This window comes from Charadrius vociferus, unplaced genomic scaffold (assembly GCF_000708025.1).
Source record: "Charadrius vociferus isolate BGI_N301 unplaced genomic scaffold, ASM70802v2 scaffold92, whole genome shotgun sequence".
Lineage (NCBI taxonomy): Eukaryota > Metazoa > Chordata > Aves > Charadriiformes > Charadriidae > Charadrius > Charadrius vociferus.
The window spans coordinates 5,027,624-5,052,767 of NW_009647874.1; the positions used below are offsets into that span (position 1 = coordinate 5,027,624).

Below are 25,144 nucleotides of genomic sequence, written 5' to 3' on the forward strand. Positions count from 1 at the left end.
AGGTGTGGTGGGAGGCGCCAAGAGTTAGCGGGAGAAGTCAGCGTCACAGTTGCTTGCCTTTGGCATGCAAAAATTGAGAGTCAAACATATCAGTCGTGAGAGCGAGTTAGTCATGAACTTTTAAGAATGGAAAGTAGTTTGGGATGCATCCTTCATATTTTCAGGCTTTTCTGTATCCATGCAAAATTTGCTTTTTAAGAAAGTGAGGTTCAGATAAACTTGGCCTGTAGTAACACACCAGTTTTATAAGGCATGTTTGTGCTTGGAGAATTGACAAAACAGTGACATTTAAGCTCATATTTTTGAGCACTGAGTGCTATAAGGAACTCAGCACTAATATATGCCCTTCGTCCTTGCATAGCATATATGTCTTTTTGTGATCGTTGCTACCATCCCTGCTGCAGTTATTTTTTTTAAATGAACTTTTGAAGCCCACTTAACTATGTTAGTTCTAAAGATTGATCAATAGTAGTTGCTTAAAACAAACCCGTAGATTGTGGTTGCAATTATTTGAAAATTGTTTTTAAAAGCCCTGGACTGCAGAAGTCCATGGCCATACCCTATAGGAATCTTAATTTTTCTCTGAATTTTGGACTGAAATGTTTATTTTGTTTGGTCTGTTAGTAGATGAGAGTGAAAGAAAAGAATGTTGTTATGCAGAATGAATAACAGAATGAAGTGTTGCACAATGCATACTGCAGCTACACAAGTACTTGCTACCTTCTCTGAACAGACTACTTTAATCTGTAGTATGTTGGAGTGAGGAGACATGAACCTTCTAAGTAAATATTTTTAATTGTACATGGCTGTTCATATAATTGCTTATTTTACACATTAAACCAATCAGAGTATTAGAAATAGCTTTAGTTACTCTTTCCAAACTTTGTGTTTTATCTTTGTGTTTTCTGTCTTACAGCTACCATCATAATATCCACTACAAGACATTTTTTTTCTATAATAGCTCCTTTGTTCAATCACACTTCAACAAAGAATGTAGTATTTCAGTAAGGCTGATAGTCAAAGCTGGGAAACCTTAGGGGAATTTTCACAAATAGGAAGCAATTTTTGAAATATAATATTCTAATAGAAAGCTGCTGATTTTGCATCAGAGCATGAGTTGCAATCAAATTCGTAGAAATATTTCAGTGATATTCTGTGTGATTTCCTCTTATGAGGTCACTTGAAAGATACGCAAGCCACTTATGATCTTTTTTTTTAGGTCGCACACTGTACTAATTCCAGTTTTATGCTACTGATTTAGACCTTTGATATTGACCAATCAAATACGTCAAGTTTCAATACATTCCAAATATTTTTCCAGTGTGTTTTAAAATGACCCATGTCTGTCAATACATGTAATCTTTCCCACATGGTTGTGTTTCAGAAGCTCTGCTGCAAGTTAAGAATCCATTTAGTAAATGATACTGTCAGGTCCTATTAGCAACAGTTCAGTTTATACTTGACGTGGACTTTGCTTTTTGGAAATGTGGTGAAATGTACCTTCTCTTAAAATACAGGTGCAGTTTATTCCATATTAAAAACACATAAGCATCAGCAGCGTTAATTATGTTCCTGGTACAATCAGACCTTTCTCTGAACTATTTCACTGGGCCTTGCTTACATCTTCCTGTTTCTTTTTTCTTACCTGAATTCTAGATGTACTGCCTACTGCTGATAATTCTCATCAGCACAGTCACTAAAATGAAACTATTGTTTCTACTAAGTGTAGAAATGTTGGTTTCTCTGAAGTTACCATCTTAACCTGTTTTTTCTGAAGAGTGTCAGTAGTGTCCTTCCATGTGACCTGCAATGGGCAGATGGTGACATTCTGACACCTCTGAAAAATCACTTTTTAATGTTTTCTTGCTTTGTTGGAAAATGAAAATGTGGCTTCCTTTTCTGAAAGAGAGGTGTTTGCAACAGTTCCTTGCCTATAGCAGAAAAGCTTTGGCAAATTGGTGTGTCTCAGACCCTGTCACTTCATTTCCCACTTCCCCTTCTCATTGGCCTTGATCAGAATACAGCTGCTGTGACCACATTGTGAAGGGCAGGGAGGATGTGTATGTTTGTGTGTGCACGTTAGGGAGGTATGGGGCACAAGGAGGAACTGGGCATAGCTCATGTACATCCACCGACCCAGAGTGCACATGCTACTGTGGGCAGTGCAAACACAGGATAATGCAGTCCCTTCAGTCATCCCTGAGTCTCCTCTTGCTCCTTCCCACTGCTTGTGCTTCTGAATAAGTTCTGAATGTATAAACATTTTTGAGTATATAAAGGCTGCATCTTGTTCAAGGCCCACTCAGAAATAGGTTTTTTTTCTTCTTTCAATGTCTGTCTTGAGGCATAGCTAATGGCTGACAGCTGATGCGCAATATCTTTTGCTCTGTTTAGTTCTGTGTCCTACCACTTCTTGAGAAGCAGCTCAGCAATCCATCCTTCCTCAAACCTACCAGCCCTACCCTCTTTTGGCTGTCATCTCAGCTCACATCTGACTTTATCTGGCTGGTGGAGAACGCTATCTGAACTTCATAGTTTCTCCTCACAACTTGGGCAAGAAAGCAAACCAAACGTTGAGGGGCTTTTGCCCAGATCTTTTTGACCAGAATCTGGTCAGGGTTTTCTGGATGAGTTTGAGGTCTTTGATGGGGCCAGCAAAGTGGGGTCTGCTTGCTGTCTAAATAGACTATCAAGGAAAATATTTTCAGAAACTGGCAACACACTGAAGCAGCTCACACCCCCGTTATATCTTAGAGGGTGATCTTACTGTTAACCCGCAGGATAGGATTGGCATGAAAAGGGATTCCTTTCACCAGGACAGCTGTCCCACCGAGGTGTTGAAATGGGACCAAGGCGGGGAAGTGTAGACTGTTGTTGACCTGTGTGGAGTTAGATGCTTATGCTTCCAAACTGCCAGCATCCCATCACTTGTTCACATGACTCCCGAAAGGAATCCAGGAAAGAGCCTTGCAGTCAGCGTCTTGGCCCACAACAACACTCTCTCCCATTGATTTACAAAGATCAGGGTAAACAAACAAATAATTTTATTTTCCAGGAAAAGAAATGAAAGCACCGCAAAGGACTCAGATATCTGGAACCAAAAAAGAATTACGTCATTTGAAAAGACATCCAGTATTGTGGCCAGTAGGCATAGTCTAGGCATGCACTGTGTAAGAAAAAAAGATATATGGATCAAAAGTACATGCACAAAACACAGTTCAGGAGTACAAAACAAATGTTGATGGAGAAATATGCATCGCAGATTTGTATTAGTAGCAGAAGACTCCAGTTTTGCTACGCTGTCTAAATTCTGGTAATAACCTTTGTGGAATATTACTCCCACGCTAACATTTATTTTAAATTTTCTAAATACTTGACACTATTTCATTTCCTGAGTCAATTAGTTATGTCTTACTTAAAACACGTATATTAGAGAAAGAATTCACTCATTTCTGGTTTGTACTTAGGTGCTGCTATGTATTTTTAATTTATAGAAACGTGTTAAACAGTAAGTGTAGGAATCACAGCAAGTCAGAGCAATGCCATGTAAAAATGAAGAGTGCTTGGGAGATTTTCCCAGTGTTCCTGTGACCTAACAGAGCATTTCTTCCATGTGGGAAAATATAGTGTCAGGAAAGTAAACAAATGTTTAGACTGTGACTCTGGAGTGCAGTCCTGTTGCATAGGTGAAGTTCAGTGGTTTCAGAGCAGAATGTGAGATCTCATCAAACACACAGAAGACAGTGCTAACAGTAGCCTGTAATTTCTGGGTTGTTTTGACCAGAATACACTAGATTTAATTAGTGCTACGTTAGCCTGTGAAGTGGATGATATTCTAGGCAGATAGATCAGATAGTTCCCTAAACTTTTTGTTGTAATCCAAGCTTGACCAAACCTGCTGATTACGGATCTAGTTTCAGTGCTTTTATCCCTCTGTGTCTTCTGTGGTCTCCTTCTCTCATTGCCTGTATGTTGAAGGATATTTTACTGCTATCCATCTGTAATCAACAGCAATATGAAATCTTTAGCAAATGTTAAGGTGTGGCTGGTTCATCTCCATTTCAGGTCATAAACTGTTGGAGGGTTGGGTTTTTTTGTTTTGTCTGCCTTTTTTCCCCTATCCCACCCTCTCCTGCAGCAGGAGGAGCTCGGAGATGGGGATTAAACTCTTTGGTTTTTTCCAGTTAGAGCAATGCTGTTTCTGCATTGTGAGCATCATGGTTATGTTGAAAGACTTGTTTAGAAGAGGCAGGCTTTAGGAAGGTGTCCAAAAGACCATCAAATTCAGAAATGTGTTTCCAGTCCAAACTTGTCAACAGAAAATATGTCCCTGGTTCTCGTGGGCTTTTCCATGTCTGTATAGGTAGTGTGAGAACCCTGCATCATAAGAAGTCATCCCATGCAAAGGAAACTTCACCACAGTGTACCCAGCATGTTTCTTGTAAAGAGGGTAAAGATCATTTTTAAGCTGTTTCAGTTTCTGTTGGTGAAACAATGGAGGAGACTGAGAGGGTTGGACTGCTTTGTAACAAGACTCATTTTCGTGGAATTGTGCTGTGCTCGACTTGATAAAAGCAGTTCTGCAAGTGAAACCGAGCTGCGTTTTTTCCTTTTCAGTTAGCAAACGTGTGTTACAAGTGTTCACTTCCACCTGTGGGTGTACATATTTTTGTGTTCGTAGAAGTACTGAAGGAATAGAAGTGTTGTGATGACAAGTGAAATTAAAACAAAATCTCGTTAAGTTAAGAAGGATGCTAATTATATTTCAGTTGTGAATTCAGACAAATAGTCTTAATTTGCACAAAGAACTGAGTGGCCTGAATTGCAGGTTTCTATTAAAAGTACTTTAATATATTTAAGAGATAAAATTAGGTTTTTAGATTAATTGAGTTTGCTGAAGTTCATAGCAGGGAAGGATCAAGAAGAAAGTTTGAGACTTACAGATTTGCCTGGGAGTGGAGTGGGAGAGGGTGGACAGGAAAGCAAAGAAAAAGAAAGCTACTTTCTGCTGCTGAAACTTTTTTTTTTTTTGTCTAAATATCATTGAAAGGTTGCATTTGGGAATTTCCATGCTGCACAAATACATTGATTATATCTTGCGGTAGTTTATTTCATTTTCTTGTGGAAGACTTTTCCTTGTTCTTGCTGAGGTCACCCACTTGCTCAGAATTCTGAGGAGGGCATCAGAGAGTGACAAGAAGACTCTTTAGGGCAAACTTATTTTTTTGTCCTTGGTAATCAAGATTCTGGTCAGTGGGAGAAGGAGGACATTGAACCAGCTTGTGAGGGGAACCTGGACTTAAGGGGCAGACTGAGACGGGGGAAACACAGCCTCTTTGTTGAGCTGACGGACTAGCACCTGTGGAGCATGTTTTTGTTAGGGAAGTAATTTCAGTCAGAGACAAAGGTCCATAAGGGATCCTGGCACATCTTGCTTTTGCTTTCCCAAGGGGCGTGGTAAGTGGGATGTCCTAGATCATGGGGTAACTAAAGGGGAATGAAACTCTGTTGTTAGCCAATGGATCTGCAGTAGGCATAGTCTGTGTTGCCACCTCCATGAGTTTGACCAATGGAAGAATCTGACTCAAGGTGTCAAGCTCATGGCTCTGAGTTTTCCTGTTGTTGTGATCTGTGTGAGGTTCAGGACATTAATTAAATGAGACAGAAGAGTGTTTGTGAGACTGTAAAAAAAAAAAAAAAACCAAACCAAAAAAAACCCAACAAAAACTCTTAATCAGTGTCAGTCTTAGCAGACTTTCACTGGGAGCTTCTGTCCTTTGAGCTGTTGTTGTCATGGCCTCTGCAGCCATGAGTGATAGGGTTGATCCAGAACTTCACCTCAGACCCTGAAGCATGGTCATTAAAGTTCCTTGCGTCTTCTTTGAAACAGCTGTTGGAGATGGGATGCTGGAATTGCTGAAAGATTGGTCTTGAGCCAAATCTCGTTTCACTACCAAGGTTGTCTATGGTTGGAGGTAAAAAAAAAAAAAAAAAAAAAAAGAAATAAAATTTGTGTGCTAGTTATACTAGAGATGGTGCTCCTACATGGAAGGCAACATAGTCATAACTTAGCATAGTCTGGCGTTTCATCCTTTCCATTATTTTGTCCATAATGATACAGTTAATAGGATGTTAGTTGGAAAGCTGGCCATGTTGCAGATCCAAAATACTTACCGTTTCAGGCAGTATTCAATTCCACTTTTTTGGGTATTGCTAAAACATTTTCAACCAGAGAAACTTTTTATTAAGTTGTTATCTGAAGAATGCAGTTGGCTGAAGGAACCCCCTCGATGTTTCAAAATGGATTGATTGTTCAGGAACAGGAACCCCAATTTGTAAGGTTCAGAGTATGAACCTTACAGTCCAGAGTCCAAAGAGTGGTAAAACTAATTGCAGTTCATTAAGTACCCCACAACTACTTTTTCACTCCCTCTTGGAGATGATGGTAAATTTTAAGAGGATTTCATCCCCATTTTTTAAAAACATTAAAGAATGTCACAATCTCCCTTTCTCTATATTCTTTTCATGTAGATGTATCAGTAACATTTAGCCTTTAACTGCTGTTGCATTTTCTGCTTTGGCATGCTTCTTTACCTAATCAAATGCCATAAGCCCAGAGCACTATGGCTGTAGAAAAGTACAGTCTCAAAGTAGATTTTGATTTAGTCTATAACTGGAGTAGCCTCTTTCTCCTGCTTATTGATGTGTGAATTGGAAAAATCCTGTTTCGTACAGTTTTATAATGAGTGTCAAAAAAGTAGGTGTTAGGGTAAAAGAAGGTTTGATCTCACCTGACACATGTTTGTTTCAAGGGATAGTTTGGTAGGAGGTGGTTTGGTTTTTTTTCCAAGAAGGGAACAGACCAAGCATATTGCCAAAACAATTGTAGAGATGAGGAGATGTACAAGCTTGTACTTGTACAAGCTAATCATGAAGGGATGATTTTGGGGCCAACAGATGATCATTGCTTTTCCTTGAGATCTTGCAAGCAGTCAGAGCGAAACCAAATGTCTGCAAGTTTCAGGCCCACAGCATGTCGAGCCATGCAGCTGAACAGAGTGGCATTTGCTTCAGCCAAGACTGAAGGTAGCTAGAAGTGACATCTGATGAAGATCTTTTCTTCTGGCCATGTGCTTTTGTGCTAATAGACCACCAAATAAATATTCAGGTAACAGAAGGGAGGCTTGTTTAGAAGCCTTTTCTGCACAATGGAAATTACCATTACTGGTGTTGGGGGTCAACAACAGCTTTTCGCACTTCTTTTGAAGTCACAGTTGAAATCTGGGCTTGCAGCAAAACTTCATGAAGTGCAGAGCTGCATGTATTGTCGGCATCCACTGTCTGCAGAATAAGTAAGGGCAAAGCCAAAGGCTATGTGTAGGTGCATGTGCAGTCTTCAAGATGGGGTTTGTCTGGACATGAATTACATCAGCCTTTGGGAATGCTGGCTCCAGGAGTGGTACTAGTCTTTTGTACCATTTAAGGAAAGTATCTGGTGTGTTAATACTACCTTTAATTTGGTAGGAATCATACCTCCATTGATTTCTATCAAAAACATGAGCATAAAGTTATAACGATTGAAATAATTGTAATTCAAGAGGGTGATCAGAGCACCTGTTGTTTGGGTCTGTCAGGCTCTGCAGTAAATAGAATCATAGACTCATAGAATTGCTGAGGTTGGAAGGGACCTTTAAGATCATCAAGTCCAACTGTTAACTAACCTACCCTGACAAAACCACCTCTAAACCATGTCCCCAAGTACCATGTCTACCCTTTTTTTAAACACCTCCAGGGATGGCAAATCCACCACCTCCCTGGGCAGCCTATTCCAATGTTTAATAACCCTTTCAGTGAAAAAAAATTTCCTAATAGTCAATCTAAACCTCGTCTGACATAACTTGAACCTGCTTCCTCTTGTCCTATCACTTGTCAGAGGAAAGTCATCCTGCCTGAGCTAGCACAACTGTGGGAGGGATCCAGTTTGCCCAGCTGCAGCATCAGGTCTAAGCTAGTCATCTAAATTCTTTCTATAATTAAAGAGAGAGGTATCTTCATGGAGTGATTCATCCCACCTACCTTGGAAAATGGTGACTCATTCTCTGGAACTGCCTGTGTGTCACCATTGACTATATAGAGAACCTGGACAGTGAGTTGAGATCAGATACCTGCCTCCTATGCAGTTTAAGTGAGATAAAACCCGTTCCATAAGTAATAAGAGCTCATACCTATGTTCTTAAGCAGTCTTGGGTAATTGGTAGGGCTGGCAATTAAATCAAAAAGCTCAGACTGATCTTCCCCATCTCTTTTATTGTAGTATGACATACACGGGAGGTCTTAAAAGGCATATCCTATTAATGCAATTGTAGTTGAATGAGATGGTACCACTAGCAAATACAGACCTGCAGTTAACATGTGGTAGATTTTAAAATAGTTCACTTTTCCTGCATGCTTGTTGCTAGCTTTTTATAGAAACCTACCTCACATAATAATTTCACCCAATGGAAAAAGAGTCCTACATCCTGATCTTTTAGTCGTGGTTATAACTCTTCCAAACAGCATAATTTTGAAAGTTTAACTACAGAATAGCAAGCGTATTAACAAATGCTGTCTGATATTCAACGTATCATATACCTTCCTTTTTCTTAATAGCACCGAGCCTTTCAGTAAACATGTTAACATATATTTCTTACAGCTATCCTACACACTCACTAAGTGCAGACCTGAAGTCAGTCCTTTTCAGTATAAGCTCATTTCTTTGTGCTTCTGCTCTGACTGGCTATTGCTATGACTAGTGCTGGGTGAGGTCCAGCAGAGGATCATATTCTTTTGCTAGTTCCAGTAACTTTAATGTGAAAGCTAGTAATCAGAAGTTAAATTTACAGTTAATCTGAGAATGGTACCTGCCTGTTGGTTGTGATTTGTGCTGTGTAAAAAGTTTGATTATTTATGCTGATTATTTTGTTAATTTTTTAGATGTGGACTTAACTGATGTTACAATGTGCAAAATCCCTCCACACCTGAGGAAAAGAGCCCTCTGTAAGTATAATCAGTGTCAGTAAATTAAAAATGTATCATTAGGTGAGATATTAACACTGCAATTTAAATGAATAGTTGGGAACTTAGAGAGACTTGGAAAATTAATATTAGTAATATTTAAACAGAAATAGTTTCAAAACAAAGAAAATACCTGGCCCTATTTTAACTTCTCAAGGTTTGAACCTTTTTAAGGATGTCAGCAACTAGAGATTTTAGCTGAAAAACAACTGGACTCTTTAACCTAACTGCTGTCTGACCTGTACCTACGTGAACATGGTAGTTATTCTCTAATAAGGTATTTGTAGGATTCGAGGGAAAGGGCTATGGCATCCTGTCTAAATCTCTGCAAGCACATTTTGTCAGTGCTCTTCTGCTTCATTGGGCAGTTAGCTTTAATGGACTTACAAACCATTAAATGCCACATTACATAAAGAACAAATCAAGGAAAACCTATTGCTGAGAGAAGGGGAAGAAATTAGAATGGAAAGACTTGGAAACTGGCAAAGAATTTTGAGGGAAGGTTTATTTGACCAAATCTTAGGACATTCAGTACTATTCAAGAAAGACTGGTGTTTCACGAGTCAAATGGGGGGAAGGAAAAAAAAAGAAAAGCTTTTTTACTGTGAGTGAGCAAACTTTGGAACAACCAGGTTAGCCAGAGAAGTTATGGCCAGAGAAGTCCATTCTTGTCCAAAACCAACTGGACGCAGTCCTGAGCAACTTGCTCTAGGCGACCCTGCTTTTGAGCAGGGGAGTTGGATTATATGTACTCCAGAAATCCCTTCCAACCTCAACTATTCTGTGATTCCATATGAATTGGAAAACTGCCTTCTCTAATTTTTGACTGTCATAAATTCTATCTATAAGCATGGTGTTGTTTTGTATGCTGTCACAGAATTTCAAAGCTTTGGGGACAGGATGTTCATAGCTATCAATTTCTGCTTCTTCTGCTCAAGAATTCCTTTTTTTCCTATTTGGGAAAAATGGCTTATGACACTATAAACCTGAGTTGAATCACCAAGGCAAATTATTAGTTCTGAGTTCTGACTGGCCCATCTGGTGGACATGGCCCAAATTCCTTCTTGCCTAGTGTGAGCTCCCCTTTTAAAATCTCATTCTTAAGCTCATGTAGATGGCCAGGGTTGTGTTCAATTCAGTTGTCTTAGATGCGTAACTTGCATCTGAATTTTAGATGTCCAGTGAACTAGTGCTGGCTGGTTAAGAAGATGCTTGAGTTGAGCTCTCTGTGGAGAGTGAGATTCTTTTGAAGTCCTCCAGAGGGAGATGCTGACTAGTTAAATTCAGAAACTTAAGTTAGGCAGGTTGAATGTTCCTTTGGAGGCCTTCAGACAGTTTTAAAATGCCTATTTAAAACACAAGTAAAACCTAGGTGCTTTATTTAATTAGAATGCATCTTGCCCATTGTTAGGACCATCAACCTAAAAGGAAAAAAATATGCTCCCATTATGCAGCATGGTTCAAATGTTTTGTAAAATGAATGAGGGGCTACTGTGAAGGTATGAGTCACTGTATTACTACCTTTCGTGTTTATCAGATTTAACTCCTTATCTCACTTCCTAAATGAATGGGGTTTGTCATAATAGTATGAAACAAATACAAAAGTTCTGTAACTGCGGTGCTAATGTGCCTGACGGAAGGAACATTCAAATTTATCAGCCAAACCAAAACACCACATTTAAAAACGTAACCAAATTTTCTGTAGGCTCTGTGTTTCTTTCCTACTGTAACTTTCACTTTATAGGCATTGTGAGGGGAAGAACAACTGTCATGGATGTCTGTAGACCAACGAAGCGTAGGGTGAAGGAAAAGCACAGACACTGCCATGTGGCACAGAAGCAGGCTTCCCCTTTTCCCTTTTTTTTTTTTTTTTAACATCTTCATCCCAGAATTTCAGCCTTGCTCTGGCCCAATGAGTTTTATTTATAGTTTTCAATATCTTTTTCTCATGGCAGTAGAGCCTAGAATGACACAGTGTGCTGACGCTAACAACGTTTTTTGCCCTTTTGTTCTGCATTCTGCCGACCCATTGTCCCTTTGTCCTTATCCCTTGTCCTACCTCTGCAGACAGAGGCCCCATCTGACAAATTTGCTTGTGCTCCCCAGGGATTATGAAAACCAGGAAACTTCATTAAGGATGGTTTAATAACTTAAACAAAGGAGAAGAGCAGCTGGTCTGTTAACGAGTCTCTCTCAATCCCCATTCTCTGACAGAAGAGCCTTTCTCACATGTGGTACAGTCTTCAACAATTTGCAGTAAAATGCTACAGATGTACATGCAAATTGAGTTACTGTGCATTGGATCTGCCTTGAGCATTTTATTTGAATGACCTGAGGTAATTTTATGATAGTAGGTTTGCTGCTGTTAAAAAGAAGAGTAGCTGATAGTGACCTAAAATTCTGATGTATGTTTTTCTCTCTTTATTGTTTAGCATGGTTATGTTAGAGGAATAGCAATTGGAGACAACCTGCTGCATTCTGCTACTCTGTAAGACAAACGTCAGTAAAGACAAGCAGCAAGAAAAGAAGGGTTCTTCATGACAAAATGACAGCAAGAGAACACAGTCCCCGCCATGGTGCAAAATCCCGCACCGTGCAACGGGCCTCCACCATTGATGTCACATCTGACATGCTAGGTCTTTCTCTAGCAGGTATGTACCTTCATGTCAGCTATTGCGCTGGTGCTGCTTTCAGAATCTACCTTGCACTACCGTTGTTTTTTTCTTTTAATTGCTAGAAGATTTGGATGTGTCTGGTTACCTGGAGGGTATGAAATATAGGAATTATACTAAAAAAAAAAAATAAATCTTAAACTTACTGTTTCTAAAATAGACAAAATGTTAAAATTGGAGAGGGAAGAAAAAAAACTAAGAAATTAAAGTAGATTTTGTGCAGTTACATTTATCAGTCAAAAATAAGCAACAGGGGGGGAAAACAACAAAAGAATGTCAGGGTCTAGAAAGAGTCTTGGCAACCTCCTTTTTGACATTGTATAAAATTTTCAAGAGGGTTCAGGGATCTGAGAATTATCTCCCTCGTCTTTAATGGTGAGTAAATTAGGATTGTAACCCACAGAGGCTTTTCTTAGATTAGTGGGAGAGACAGGTACTTTCAAACTTCTCCCTATTCACTGATCACCGAGGAGTCATATCTGATTCAATAATTTGGAGTTAATAGTGGCTCAGACACTAAGTGGCTTTAATTCTGTTGTTTTCTACTGAGATTTGGCATTTTATATTCCCATATTCCATATAATCTTGCATAGTTTTACATATTTTAATATGGTTTATATAATGAGTTCATCTCAGCTTTTTAAAATCATTTTTAGATATCAAAGATTAGTTAATAAATATTTTAAATACCAGTCATGGCTCTTTAAATTAATTATTTTTTTCTCTATAAAATTTAATTTCTTTCTCTGTATGACTGCAGCTTCAGGAAATGATTCACATGACAGCAATGTTTGGCTAATCTTGTGTTAATTTTTCTGATTTACAGGAAACATTCAGGATCCAGATGAGCCTATTTTAGAGTTCAGTTTAGGTACGCTTAGTGATTTTTATGCTAATTTTGATGATACCTGCTATTGAGCGTGTGTGAAGTTTCTTAATTGTTGATTTTGAAGTGCCTTTCATATAGTAAGGATTGAAACTTTACTTTGATTTTTATGGAGATGTGGTACAGTTTTCTTGCTGCCTGTACCAGTATCTTTTGATAAGCAGCCAACAGTTTCTTTTTGTGATGTTTTTAAAAGTCTGTAATTAAAACATCTGCCCTGTAAAATTTTAAATGTTTGCTATGTGAATGTTAATTTTAAATGTTTATTTTGTTTATGTGAAGATACAGTGATCTTTGGTCTCAGTGTATCAGCAGTTCAGGTCTTCAAGCAAAGGGAAGATTTGCTGCAAACACCATTTTAGGACAGAATATTTTCTAAGAGTTACCAGCTTTTACACATGCCTTCTTACCTGTGGTCTTTGCTGTCAAGTAATATTGTGAGATGCAGAACTGACCTAATTTCTGAGATGGTTAAATTTGGACAAGAAGATTGTGCATTGACTCACCTCACTTGAAGAATAAATGAAAAATATTTTCTTCATGAAAATTCAGTCCATATTTTCAACTGTGGCTTGGTTTTCTTGGCTTGATAAGGCACTAATATTTGGAAGGCTGTGCTCTTAACACTATGTTTGAAATGAAAAATTAGAAGATTTTGTCATATATATATAATTGTGTTATGAGTAATAATCTTTACAAGAACTCCTTAGAGCTGAATAAGGTACTTCAAATATTTTCAGATAAATTAAAAATATCTAGAACTGCAAAGCTGTTTAGTGTACATTTATACATTTTGCTTGCCCAGGTGAATTTCAGAATTAATTTTCTGCACTTAGCTGAAGCAGAGTCGGACCACACTGTAGTTACCTGTATCTAGCTAGCTAAAATTTGGCTCTGAATTTTAATGTAATTGTGTAGAGTCACTCACTGAAATTTTTGGTGGTTGTTTCCTATTCACCATAGTCCCTTCCCAGCAGTTAAACTCAGAATAACATTTTAGAGGAAATAAATTGCTGTCCTTTTACAATTATGAACTAGTTCTCCTCATAGTAGTGCTGCTTGATCAATGTTCAAGCACTTCTATTGGTTCTTCATTGCAAAATGCCATTTGGTAATGGGCTTAATGGAGCATGACTTCAAATCAAATGCAGCCATGCTCATGAGATTCCCAGACGAAAACCTATGCATGTACGCTGTTCTAATGAGCTGTGCCAGGGGAGTAGATAGGCAGGTGTTTGTAGAGAACAAGTTTAAATTACATCTCTACAGCTTGGAGCCAGACTGATCTGATTGCACACTTACTATTTGCATGCACAAAGGTGAGTGATGTCTGCCTTTATAGTGTGGTGGTAGAATGAATATTAGGCCCCTCATGGCTTTATTGCTCATAGTATATAATATGCTTTTATAAAAACAGACTCTTACATCAATATGAAAGAGATCCCGAATCTAAATTTATTTATCTATTGCATACCTAAAGCTTGCAGTGAGCTGCTAACTCCATCGCTAGATCGAAAACCAAATAGTTTTGTAGCAGTGAGTGTAACTACACCTCCTCAGGCATTCTGGACGAAGCATGCACAGACAGAAATTATTGAGGTAAGTGGAGAGGTATGCCTGGATTAGACTTAAAATTGAAGCTAACACAGGAAGCATTTCTTCCTAATAAATATCACCTAGCATTAATTTTTGCCTTTTTTGTTTATGATTACAGGGAACAAGTAATCCTATCTTTCTAAGCAGCATTGCCTTTTTCCAAGACTCTCTTATCAATCAAATGACACAAATCAAACTCTCCGTGTATGACGTCAAAGATAGATCTCAGGGAACAGTAAGTTTTCTTTATTCTGTTGCCTGCCCAGTCAGTGGGGAGCAAGGAAATGAAAGGCAAGGAGATCAGACTAGTAACTTTTGTGGAAGAAAGCAAAGGGTTAGCAGCATTGATCCTAGAGAAGGCAAGATGGGTAGGAGAAGGAGGGACAAATGCCATGGTACAATGGGGAGCATTGCCAGTTTTCTCAAATAAGGCTTGTCTGCAGCAAGTTTGGGAACCGCTGATTTAAATTAAGAGGTCCTGTCACTGGTTCTCTTATGTTGTGAACCACTTTACTGAACTAGATAATGAATGGGATACAACACCCCTAACTGAGGCCTCTAACCTGTGCCAAAATGTCGGGCCTGTTGGGCCCATAAAAAAAAACAAACAACCAAACAGTCCTTTTGAACAGAGCTGCTAAATTCCAGAAATTGCCCTGCCCTTAGTGATTTTGTTCAGGGGTGAGGTTTGTTCCCTTACTGAAAAAAGTTTAAGTGCTAGCCCTCCCACGTAACTACTTGGATTTGTGGGCAACTTAGATGATTTGTTCTCATACTGTTGCCCACAATACTGTTTCAGGCTCCACATACCTGCTTTCCCATGGCTTCCTCAGGGGCAGTAAAGCTGTCTCTCTCTGTACAGTGCTTGATGGGGAGGCTCTGGGGAAAAAGGACTGGAGGAGGTAAGTTCTTCAGGAGGAGCCAAGTTTGGGTCAGGGAGGGACTGTGAAGTGTTGACCTAGTCAGTCTGAGCCCCATTCGGTCATTGCTTTCAGTGTTCCTGTATTGCTGGGCTTAAACTTGTATATATTGAGGTGCCTCCAGTGAAATCTTAGAGAAAGAAAAATGCTTATTGTCTTCCAGTAGAAAAAGGATTTTTGATAAATTACCAAATTTATTAAATTTTAAAGGGTTTTAATTAGTTATGTGTGGGCATATGTAATTATATTTTTGTTCTCAGACTTTTGTGCATGATAATTGTATTTTGGGCTTCAGTGCTGTGGACAAAGTCTTTGTTCATTGTAAAGGTAAATAATTACAATTCTGGTGCTCATCTTTCAGATGTATTTGTTGGGTTCTGGGATGTTCACTGTAAAAGAACTCCTTCAGGAGAGGAATCACAGGTTGCACTTAACACTAAGGTTTGTAATATTCTCCTCCATTTAGGAATTAATTCTTAATTCTTGAAAGCATGCTTAAGATGTGATAAAAACTGTCCCTGAGATGTGATGAAAACCTTTTGGTTGGTTGGTTGGTTTTTTTAGTTCCAGGCCACTGTTAAGGAAAAACTATTTTGTATTGTGTGATAATTAAAACATGTAGAACAGGACCTTTGCAACGTGTTAAGTAATGTCAGTCAAGAAAGTATTGTCAAGACCCATTAGACCTTTGCAACATGTTAAGTAATGTCAGACATTGGTTCTAGTTCTACAAGTCAAGAAAGTATTGTCAAGACCCATTTATTTTTTGTGCATTTCGTCCTATCACCTCAGTGTATGTGTCTGTAGAGTGACAAAATACAGTTTTTTTTTAGCTGTGCTGATGTATAAAGAGCCTGTGGTTGGGAGAATGAAACCCATTGAAACAGAGGGTTATCTTAGCTATTTGCAGTACCTTGGCTTTACTGTTTCAACACGTGTCTGTTGCTAGATTGTGTATTTGTTGCTAAATAGTCTATTTATCCATATAATGCACTAGGAATAGGAGGAGTCACATTACAGCAATACTGATTAATGTAATTTTCTAGTTTAATTTATATTGGAAACTTCCACGGAAGGAATGTGACTCAGGAGGGAAGGAAAAAGAGAGTGTGAATCTAATACCAATCCTTAAGGTAGTAGTTCTAATCATAGGAATCAAACCACACTCTTGAATACCAGTGTGAGACAAAGTTAAGTAGAGGGTTGGAAAAGAATGAAGAAAGCAAAGTGAGATTAAGGAAAGAGCGCTCTGATGTGTAAATGCACATTGTAGTAGTATGCATTGAAAGTAGGACAGGCATCCCTGTCAGAGAAGACAAGGGTAAGTCAGTTGAAGGGGGTAAGCATAATCAGAGAGACTGAGGAAGATGGTGTCAGTAGTATCAGCATAATCAGCACTGGAAACAGTGGCTGTGATAAACTTGCAGAAATTTCTTAGCCCGGACACAACTAACAAAACATGGGCAAAGCTTTTCATGCTAAGAAAAAAGATGAATAAGTCTTTTGGCTTTTCCACAATGTGTTGTAAAGAAAAAAAATGACATGATTTAATAGGGAGGAGCAGGTGAGGGAAAGGAGTCAGAAAAGGCAACAAAAGATTGATATTAATGGTGGGTAAAATAGTCTAATTTATCATAGGTGTGAAGATGAGGGTGTTTTGAGGGAGATGAAGAAAAGGAATGTGATGGCAGGAGTTTCATGGTTGTATGTTAGACATAGTTATTCTGTTACATTTATTCTTCCATCACTAAGTTGAAAATGGACTTTATTAAACCCTCTTGTTTTGATATCAAGTATATTCTGATTATCAATGTCTGTGAATACCTACATGTCTTCTCATTGTCATATAACCTGTCAGGTTTGTAAGCTGGATGCTGAGTAATGTCTATAAACATGCTGCATGATTTAGGTACTTAAACCTTTTCTTGTAGTCCTCTTGTGTGCTTATTTCTTTTGTCTCCCCAGAATTGTATGTTCCAGAGACTTTTTTTTTTTTGGTCTTAGTTGTCCCAGCATATTTTTACATGTAAACATCAATCTTAAAGTACCATTTAGAATCTATCTTAAAAGAATAACATAAAGTCTCTGCCAAAATCAGTGTGTCATGGATCAGACATAATAAGTGATAGCTGTGGTAGATTTCAGTGCTGGTGTGTATTTAAAAACCATCAAGATTACAGCTTTTACCCCACTTGATTCTCTGTCTCTGACTCACTCACTCCCCCCCCAGTCATGTGTTCATACGGTCTCAGCTTCCCTCCCCAGCAAGGAGGTGGCTGCTGATCTGGGAAAGTGGTGCAGAAAGTTGTGTCAGTTTGTGCTGTGCAGCTCCTCAGCTGTTAGTGACCTGTCTCAGCTGTTAGTGGCCAGGTCCCTGGGGATCTCTGGCATTTGTTTCCATGCAACTCCCTGATCTCCAGGATCTTCCTCACATCAGGGATCTTTCCTCCATTGAGAAGCTTCATCTTCTTCCTAGAGCACTTTTTAGGATCCTTCTTTTTAGCGTCAGCTTTTCTTTCTGGAATATCAGGCTCGCAGTTTTCCCAATCTAAACAGTCTATCTGCAGATGCAGAAGATGTGATCAGCCTCCTAGCTGGTGGCCTTGACAGACTTCCCAATTAAGTGGAAGATTTGGGATGTGCTACTTCTATTTAGTCCATGCATTATCAAAATTTACCGGTTGCAACTGTACCAGTTGCAGCTAGCAAGTAACAGGCTTCAGGTTGAGAGTTAAAAAGTTTGGTTTCAGACATTCACACGGACAGGCACACACGCGTGTGCGTGTGCATGTACATCCAATTATCTGCTCCCTGTTAATGTTCACAATGTAAGCTGCTTTTGCCTACAACAGGCTAATTGTAAAATCTGACCTCTTTCTGGTTTTACAGAAGTGTTGAAACACGTGCACAGTTTTAGCTTGCCTTCAATTAGGACATCTATACAGCATCCCTGCAGAATGAGGGGAGAATTTTCTTGTTGGAATAAGCAACAAGAAAAGCTTCCTATTTAAAATGTTCATTAAGTTTGAAGATTAATAGTCTTTTATAAGTGTTCCCTTGTTGATAAACAGGTCCACCTCCAAAAAAATCTCAAGGCAGAGTGTTTGTTGCAGGTCGGCTGAAAGTGACCGTGTAGGTAACATTACAGTTATTGGATGGCAAATGGAGGAAAAAACTGATCAAAGGCCTCCAGTGACAAGATCGCCTGATACAATTAATGGAAGGGTGAGTATAAGCATTGTATCAAATTCAGAAAAACGCAGATTTATTGCCAGCATTGAAAAAAGCCGTCAACTTTCCTGTCCATCTTCATATTTAGTAGTGCTTTACAATTTCAAAATACTGTAAAAAGCAGCCTAATGGTGACAAAGCAATTTTTTATTTTGCAGAGCTCTTGGTGCTCATGTTTGGTGTTAAAAGACTTGCGGAAAATTTTAGTTTGCAGTGATTAAGCTTTAGCTTCAGGTGCTTATGCCCTTCATCAGAGTAGGCTTGCAGTACTGTACACTAGTACACTTGGCACACTGATAACCAGTTTCAGAAAGATGTGGTGTTCCAGTTCACATTGTGAATTGGCATTAAGCAAAGCTGTAATGGGGATGCTCAGGGAGTTTCCAGAATTTTCACAGGCAACTCAAAAAATTTTAATAAAACTGAACAGGTTACTTGAATATTGGATTTTTTTTTTTTTTTTTCTGATCCCCAAATACTTATCTGAGGGCAGGTATGTATAATGCTTTCTCAGCCTAGACGTATGTTTAATTCTTTAAACTTTGTGTTCTGAATACCCTGGTGATGATTGCACTCTTATCTGTGTATCACAGTCACAATGTAGATTAGTATAACTTTGTATCCAGCGAGACCTGTAGCTGCCACATATTGGTGCAGTACCTTTAAGGACTCTGGAGCTGTGCTAACATAAAGTAGTTGAAGGGCTGGATGAAAACATTTACAGCATTTTGAACTATGCAGTAGAAGTAAATAGGAATGCTTAGATTGGAGGGTTTAAGTGGATTTATTATTTCAGCCTGCAGTATTTTTTGTCCACAGTAAACATATTTGAAATATTTATTTTAACCACCTGTTATGTTGAATATTTCTTTCAAGTCTGTGTAATCGGGTCATCACTGCATGTTGCCCTGGCACTGAGGTTTTATTCTTTACTATTTGTGGGTTTTGTTTTTGTTTAGACTGTGTTGCCAGTTGATGAAAGTTTAACAGAATCTTTAGGAATCAGATCCAAATATGCTTCACTGCGGAAAGATGCGCTACTGAAATCTGGTAAGCTGCTGTGGGCTGTAACAAGTAAGCTTTAGGCATCAGTAAAAGCTAATCTCTTGCTGTCTGCCTGTGGCCCCGGGGCATTTAAGCAGATGTCTCATTTAAATAGGAACAAGCTGCTGACTGAGCAGACCTTTGAGGGTCATACAAGAATAAATTATTTTATCATCAGCACTATTTTGTATAATGAAAACAGCGGAAGTGAACTTTTGTCATTGAGATGACTGTAGTATAAAATTTTACGTGCAATTTGGTAGCCTATTCCTAAGCAATCGTTGCGGGATGAGGGAAGGGACAGAGGAAAGCAGTTGCTTTAAAAAAAATAATTTTGAAGAAAGGTTAGTTTTCCAGCAAATGATTGCATGAGAGGAAAATGCACAGTATGTAAAAATGAAGAACAAGTATTTCAAAAGTTGAGTATGTATTTTATTTCTTTACCAGTGTTTTGAATCACTTGGAGGCTTTTCCTGTGAACATTGGAAAAATGGTCATTGCAGAATGACCATGCTTGGAAAAGCTATACCGATACCTGGTTAAACAAGATCTTTACAGCAGTGTGTTACAGCACTTTAGTGAATCAAAGCTATTTACTTTAGAAAAGGAGAGACTTTGTACACTTTTAACTCAAACTCTGTGCTTAAATAACATTATTTTAATTCTTTAGTGTTTGGTGGTGCCATTTGCCGAATGTATCGCTTCCCAACCACTGATGGAAACCACTTGAGAATCTTGGAGCAGATGGCTGAAAGCATCCTGTCGCTGCACATCCCTAGGCAATTTGTGAAGCTTCTTCTAGAAGAAGATGCAGCAAGGTGAGTTTGTGCTGGTTTACACATGCAGTAGTACAGCAGTGACATGGCTGTTACAGAGTTACCAAGGAATAGATCTGTGTTAATGCACAGAGGCACTGAAGAAAGAAACGGTAAAAGCAGCAAGTTGTTGACTCTACAGTTACAGTGAGTAAGATTTCAAGTCAGAGTATAATATTTGAGCTTGAGTGTATGGTAACATGAACATACAGAGGTGCTGATAGGAGAGAATTGTTGGTATAGTGAACATATAAAATCATACTGCAGTTAGCTGCAGTTCGGGGTTATCTCTTCCTCTCGCAAAAGTATTGATAAGGCCATAGAATATATTATTCCATAGTCATGTGACTGTATTAGGACCAGCACATTAGAATACATTATCTTTTTATAGGTATAATAATTTAGATACTTAAATACAATTTAGTTTTTAAACAGTTTATTTTTAAAATAAAGAGGAAAATGAAGTTGAATTTAAAATAAAACTTATCTCAACATTTCATAGGTGGGGGTAAGTCTGGATAGATGAGACTATAAATGACAGAGTAATAACTCCAGCTGCTGAGAATTTTGAGAAAGGAATAGACACAACACAGAAATCAGCTGAGTGGAATGAGTAATTCCAGTACCAGACAGAGAAGAAAAATCCAAATCAGTTTGAAGGTGAACTTTGAAAAAGTCAGTTGACTTCTGTGCTATGAAAGCAAAGCAAAGATAGATGACAGGAGCACTGGCTCCACTCAGTGAGTTAAGAGGTGGCTTTGAGACTCAGAAGAGTAGTTTTGAATGGAAAGCAAACAGAATAAAAGCAAGTAAAATGAGACACTGTAGGACAGCAATGACTTTTTCGCATTTTAGGAGGTGGGAGGGAGAAAGAAATCTGTTAAGCATTTTGTAGATTTATTCTGAATTTGCTTTTTCTTGGAGCAATTAACTCTCTTCCAGGCAACATAGTCATTTGAATTTTACTTCCCTACATTTGTAGGCTGTGGTTTGGAAACATAATGGTTTGTATATTCTTTATAAAAGCCAAGATTGGGATGGTAAAAGATTTTTAGCTGTATTTTTGAGTGTTGGGGTTTTATTTTGGCTGTGTTTGAATCCGCTTCTAGAGACCTAACTAAGCCTGACCTTAATCAAAAGTAAAACTACTTGGTGGTCTTGTTATCCTATATTAATACATTCCAATTCCTCTGGGAAACTGTGAAAGAAAATCATGTGTTGATCCGTATAAGCAGACAGAAGAAGCCTATGGTGCTTTCAGGTATTTTCATATTTTGCAAAATTGATAAATTCTCAAAGGAAGATGGTGGTCGCTTTTTGTAACTCATGGAAAAACTAATGCATGACATAACTGTTTGAGTTTCCAAAGTTCACATTGATATTTTAATTTTTTTGGCTGCTGTTGAGTTTTGTTTTTTAGTGACATGCACTTAGTAAGAGTAGTCAGATCTTAGATTCTAGAGAGTGAATGCTATATCTTGCCTGCTACAACCTTGATGGAGAGGGCTTGGGATGTGCCATTATGCATTTAGACATGGGTTATTCATTGTTTATTTTATATCTTTGGTTTTGTACAGCTTTACTCACAGTATGTTTAAAAGCACCTATTCATTATAAGGTACAGCCATAGTAATGTAAAGAGTTGGCAAGCTTGCCCAGAAGGTGCCATCTGTGATGGATGTAGTTTAAAGATAATAAGAGGAGAATTTGTGGTGAATGGGGAAAAAAGATGTGGCTTTCTGTAGGACTGTGGACAGTGTAGTTTCTTAAGGCATTAGCCATGAAATGTGACCTTTCAGAGGCTCTTGCTAAAATCATATAGAGATCAATGGGTACATATCGTGCACAGTTAAGGGTTAATAACAGCCCAGGTGATTGCTAATATGACTGAATGCTCTGAATTGAGTGGCTCAAAGGACTTTTCTCTAATTAGCGTGAAAGACTCCCTTCTCTCTGTTCAGTTAAGGTGACCCTCAATGACATGTACAATCTCACTTCGTATTCATAGAATCTCTCAGTTTTGGCCAAGCGCTCTATTCTCCGTTCTGTGTGCTGCAGCCCAGAGGACTGCTGGACACAAGCACAGCTGCTTCTGTCTTAACATCCTGGTGACTTTTAAAATATACTTGGATAATCACAACTGCTGTCTCTTACATAAAGCTCTTTTGTGCCAGAGCTCTTTGAAAGGAAACATCTAACCAGGGGGATATTTTGACTACCTAATTATTTAGGTATGCACATCTCCTGCTGTCTTAGCCCTATGGGACAAACAAGTAAACTTGAAGTGCTAAGCTGTGAATTTACTTCAGGGAGACCTGGACTCAGATGCATGGCTAGTTTTGAGCAGGGAGTTTGACAAGGTAGTCATAATAGCATCTTATGCAGAAGCAGTTTACAAGATGAAACTGGAAGTGTCTTTTTCCAAGTCACTGATAAATATAGGTTATGCTGTTGCCTATTGGCAAATCAATCCGATGCTTTTCTTAGAAATTTGCTTCCTTTTGATAGTATCCTAAATACTGTGGAGTGGGAGTTGTTCTGTGAAATGCTGTCTTAAATTATATACAGACAATTGATTAAAACTATGGATCGGGGATATATTGAGAGAACTGCAAAAAGAACTGCTGGATCCTTTTGACAGATGATTGTTCTACCTTTTCTGGGGTAATGTGCTGTTGAACTGTGTCTGGTGTTGACTTGTTTGCTTTTTCCCTTCTTTCTTTATTCCAAATAATATCTTAATCCAAGAAGGCAGTAATACAAGCATGACATGAAATACACTGAATATTTTCTCAGCAGTGCTGTTGGGGAGTAATATGTAACACAGGTTTGCCATGTGTGAGTGAAAACCTAGCAGTCAGGGTGTAATGGGAAAGCCAGGGCTTTTCCTGTTCATATCTATAGAGTACCCAGTTGTCCCTTATTCAACCTACAGTGAAACTGGAATGCCTAAAATCCGGAATTTCAGATGAAGTTTTGTTGGCTCTTCTTTTGTCTCTCCAAATCCTTACTAATGTTTACTTTCCCTGCCTGGCCTTCTAAACTGTTGTGTTTGAGAGCTCCTACAGAAAGGTGGGAAGCTTTGGTTTTCACCAACATCTGAGGCTTCTGCGGGGAATGCAGTGTATTCTGCCTGTGAGGAATGTATATATCTGGGGGTAGAGCTCAACAGCTGTGCTTTGGGATGTGTGTTTGGAAGCATTCCCAGTCTGGTAGACCGGAGTGAATTGAGAATGTGTCAGCTGAGGTTCATGCTATATTGATACAATGTGAAACTTGTTCTTGGTCAAGTGGACAATGGAGCTAAACACCTCTCTTTTTCCTTTTTTTTTTTTTTATTTTTTCCAATGCCCCTAGGGTTTGTGAACTAGAAGAACTGGGAGAACTGTCCCCTTGTTGGGAAAGCCTTCGTCGACAAATAGTTACTCAGTACCAAACAATTATTTTAACTTATCAGGAAAATCTAACTGACCTGCACCAGTATAAAGGTGATTTCTTTTTCACAACGTGATACTTTTCAACTGTGATTGTTAGTGCTTCTCTGAAATTGCGAACCCAGAATGTTTTAGTTTGATGCTATTTTTAGATTTCTTTATTAACATTTATTGTGAGTTTTCTAATGATCTGGCAATATTTGTCTGCTTTATTCATTCTCTTATTTTACCCTGAAAGTAGAGAACAATTATGAACAGTAACAGAAAGATATATCTTCTTTTCTTTTCTCTGCTTTACTTTCAGCACATAGCAAAGGATGAATGAAGCTCCTTGAATGTTGTAGCATAAGCAGAGGGTTTTTATGCTTACTTTTCTCCTGCATTTCTCAGGTCCTTCATTTAAAGCCAGCAGCTTGAAAGCTGATAAAAAATTGGAATTTGTTCCTACGAATTTACATATACAGAGAATGAGAGTCCAGGATGATGGAGGATCAGGTATTTGTTTCTTTCTCTCTTTCTTCACTTTATTCTGTTACTTTTCTCTTCATTTTTTGATTTCCATCCTCAACCATATATCCAACTTTAGACTACTGCTCTGTGTTATTAATGCTACTTGACATTTTTGTAGCACCTTTTATCCTCAGATTCCAAATCTCTTTGCAAAAGAAGAGGTGTAAGTATAATTAATGCTATTCTGCAGGTGGCAAAACTAGGTTCTGGTGTTAACTGTATCCTAGGTGACATAAGTCAGCCTTCGTACTACGGAATAGATTGGATTAAGATGCTGTGTCCCTTCCAGTCATTTTGAATTGTAGCAGAATAGCAAAGGTTCTGACTGTTGTTTGTGCACTTTTTCTCTGCAACCACCTTGTACGGTTATGCAAAATTAAACCAGTTTGTTCACGGCAAGCTTGTTTCTTCATAAATAATCTGTTTTCCCTTCTCTTAACAGTAATTCCCACTAACAATGGACATGCTCTGGTCCCACGTATCCGTGTGGGGGAACCCAGTAATAGCAGGTTTTGTGTAAAAAACAATGTGCAAGGCTTCTTTTTCACTGTCAGTCTCCTAGATTAAGAAACAGAGGACCTGCATTCAAATATAGTTCTTCCACCTCAAAAGTACTTGATGGATTTCCAGGGCCTCTAAAACAATTCGCTTTTCCATGTCCTTCAAAATACTGGCACAAAGTTTTACAAAAATTACTTTCAGAGTAGTGTTTGAATTTCCACAATTGTTTGTCCACAGTAAAGATTACAAGCTTTCATTTGTAAGTCATTTTTGTCCATCCCAGATCAGAACTACGACATAGTCACCATAGGAGCACCAGCAGCTCATTGTCAAGGCTTTAAATCAGGTGGCTTGCGGAAAAAGCTGCATAAATTTGAAGAGGCAAAGAAACAGTAAGTAGAAAAGTTGTTGTGTCAGCTGTTATCGTGCCTTTTCCTCCTAGTCCATGCCCAGTGATTTGGAAAATCACTCCATTCTATGT

At 38.5% G+C, this 25,144-nt stretch overlaps 1 protein-coding gene across 1 annotated transcript in view; it reads left to right on the forward strand.

Moving 5' to 3' along the window:
- Nucleotides 1–8,999: 8,999 nt before the first annotated feature.
- The window catches only part of INPP4A (inositol polyphosphate-4-phosphatase, type I, 107kDa), a 53,120-nt gene continuing 36,975 nt past the window's right edge, over nt 9,000–25,144 (forward strand). The window contains exons 1-12 of the mRNA XM_009883096.1: nt 9,000–9,036; nt 11,487–11,705; nt 12,553–12,597; nt 14,093–14,211; nt 14,327–14,443; nt 15,490–15,569; nt 18,242–18,353; nt 19,319–19,409; nt 20,074–20,221; nt 23,576–23,706; nt 24,043–24,147; nt 24,947–25,055. Coding sequence (XP_009881398.1) covers nt 11,600–11,705; nt 12,553–12,597; nt 14,093–14,211; nt 14,327–14,443; nt 15,490–15,569; nt 18,242–18,353; nt 19,319–19,409; nt 20,074–20,221; nt 23,576–23,706; nt 24,043–24,147; nt 24,947–25,055 — 1,163 coding nt within the window. The 5' untranslated portion in view covers nt 9,000–9,036; nt 11,487–11,599. The remainder of the gene's footprint in view (nt 9,037–11,486; nt 11,706–12,552; nt 12,598–14,092; nt 14,212–14,326; nt 14,444–15,489; nt 15,570–18,241; nt 18,354–19,318; nt 19,410–20,073; nt 20,222–23,575; nt 23,707–24,042; nt 24,148–24,946; nt 25,056–25,144) is intronic.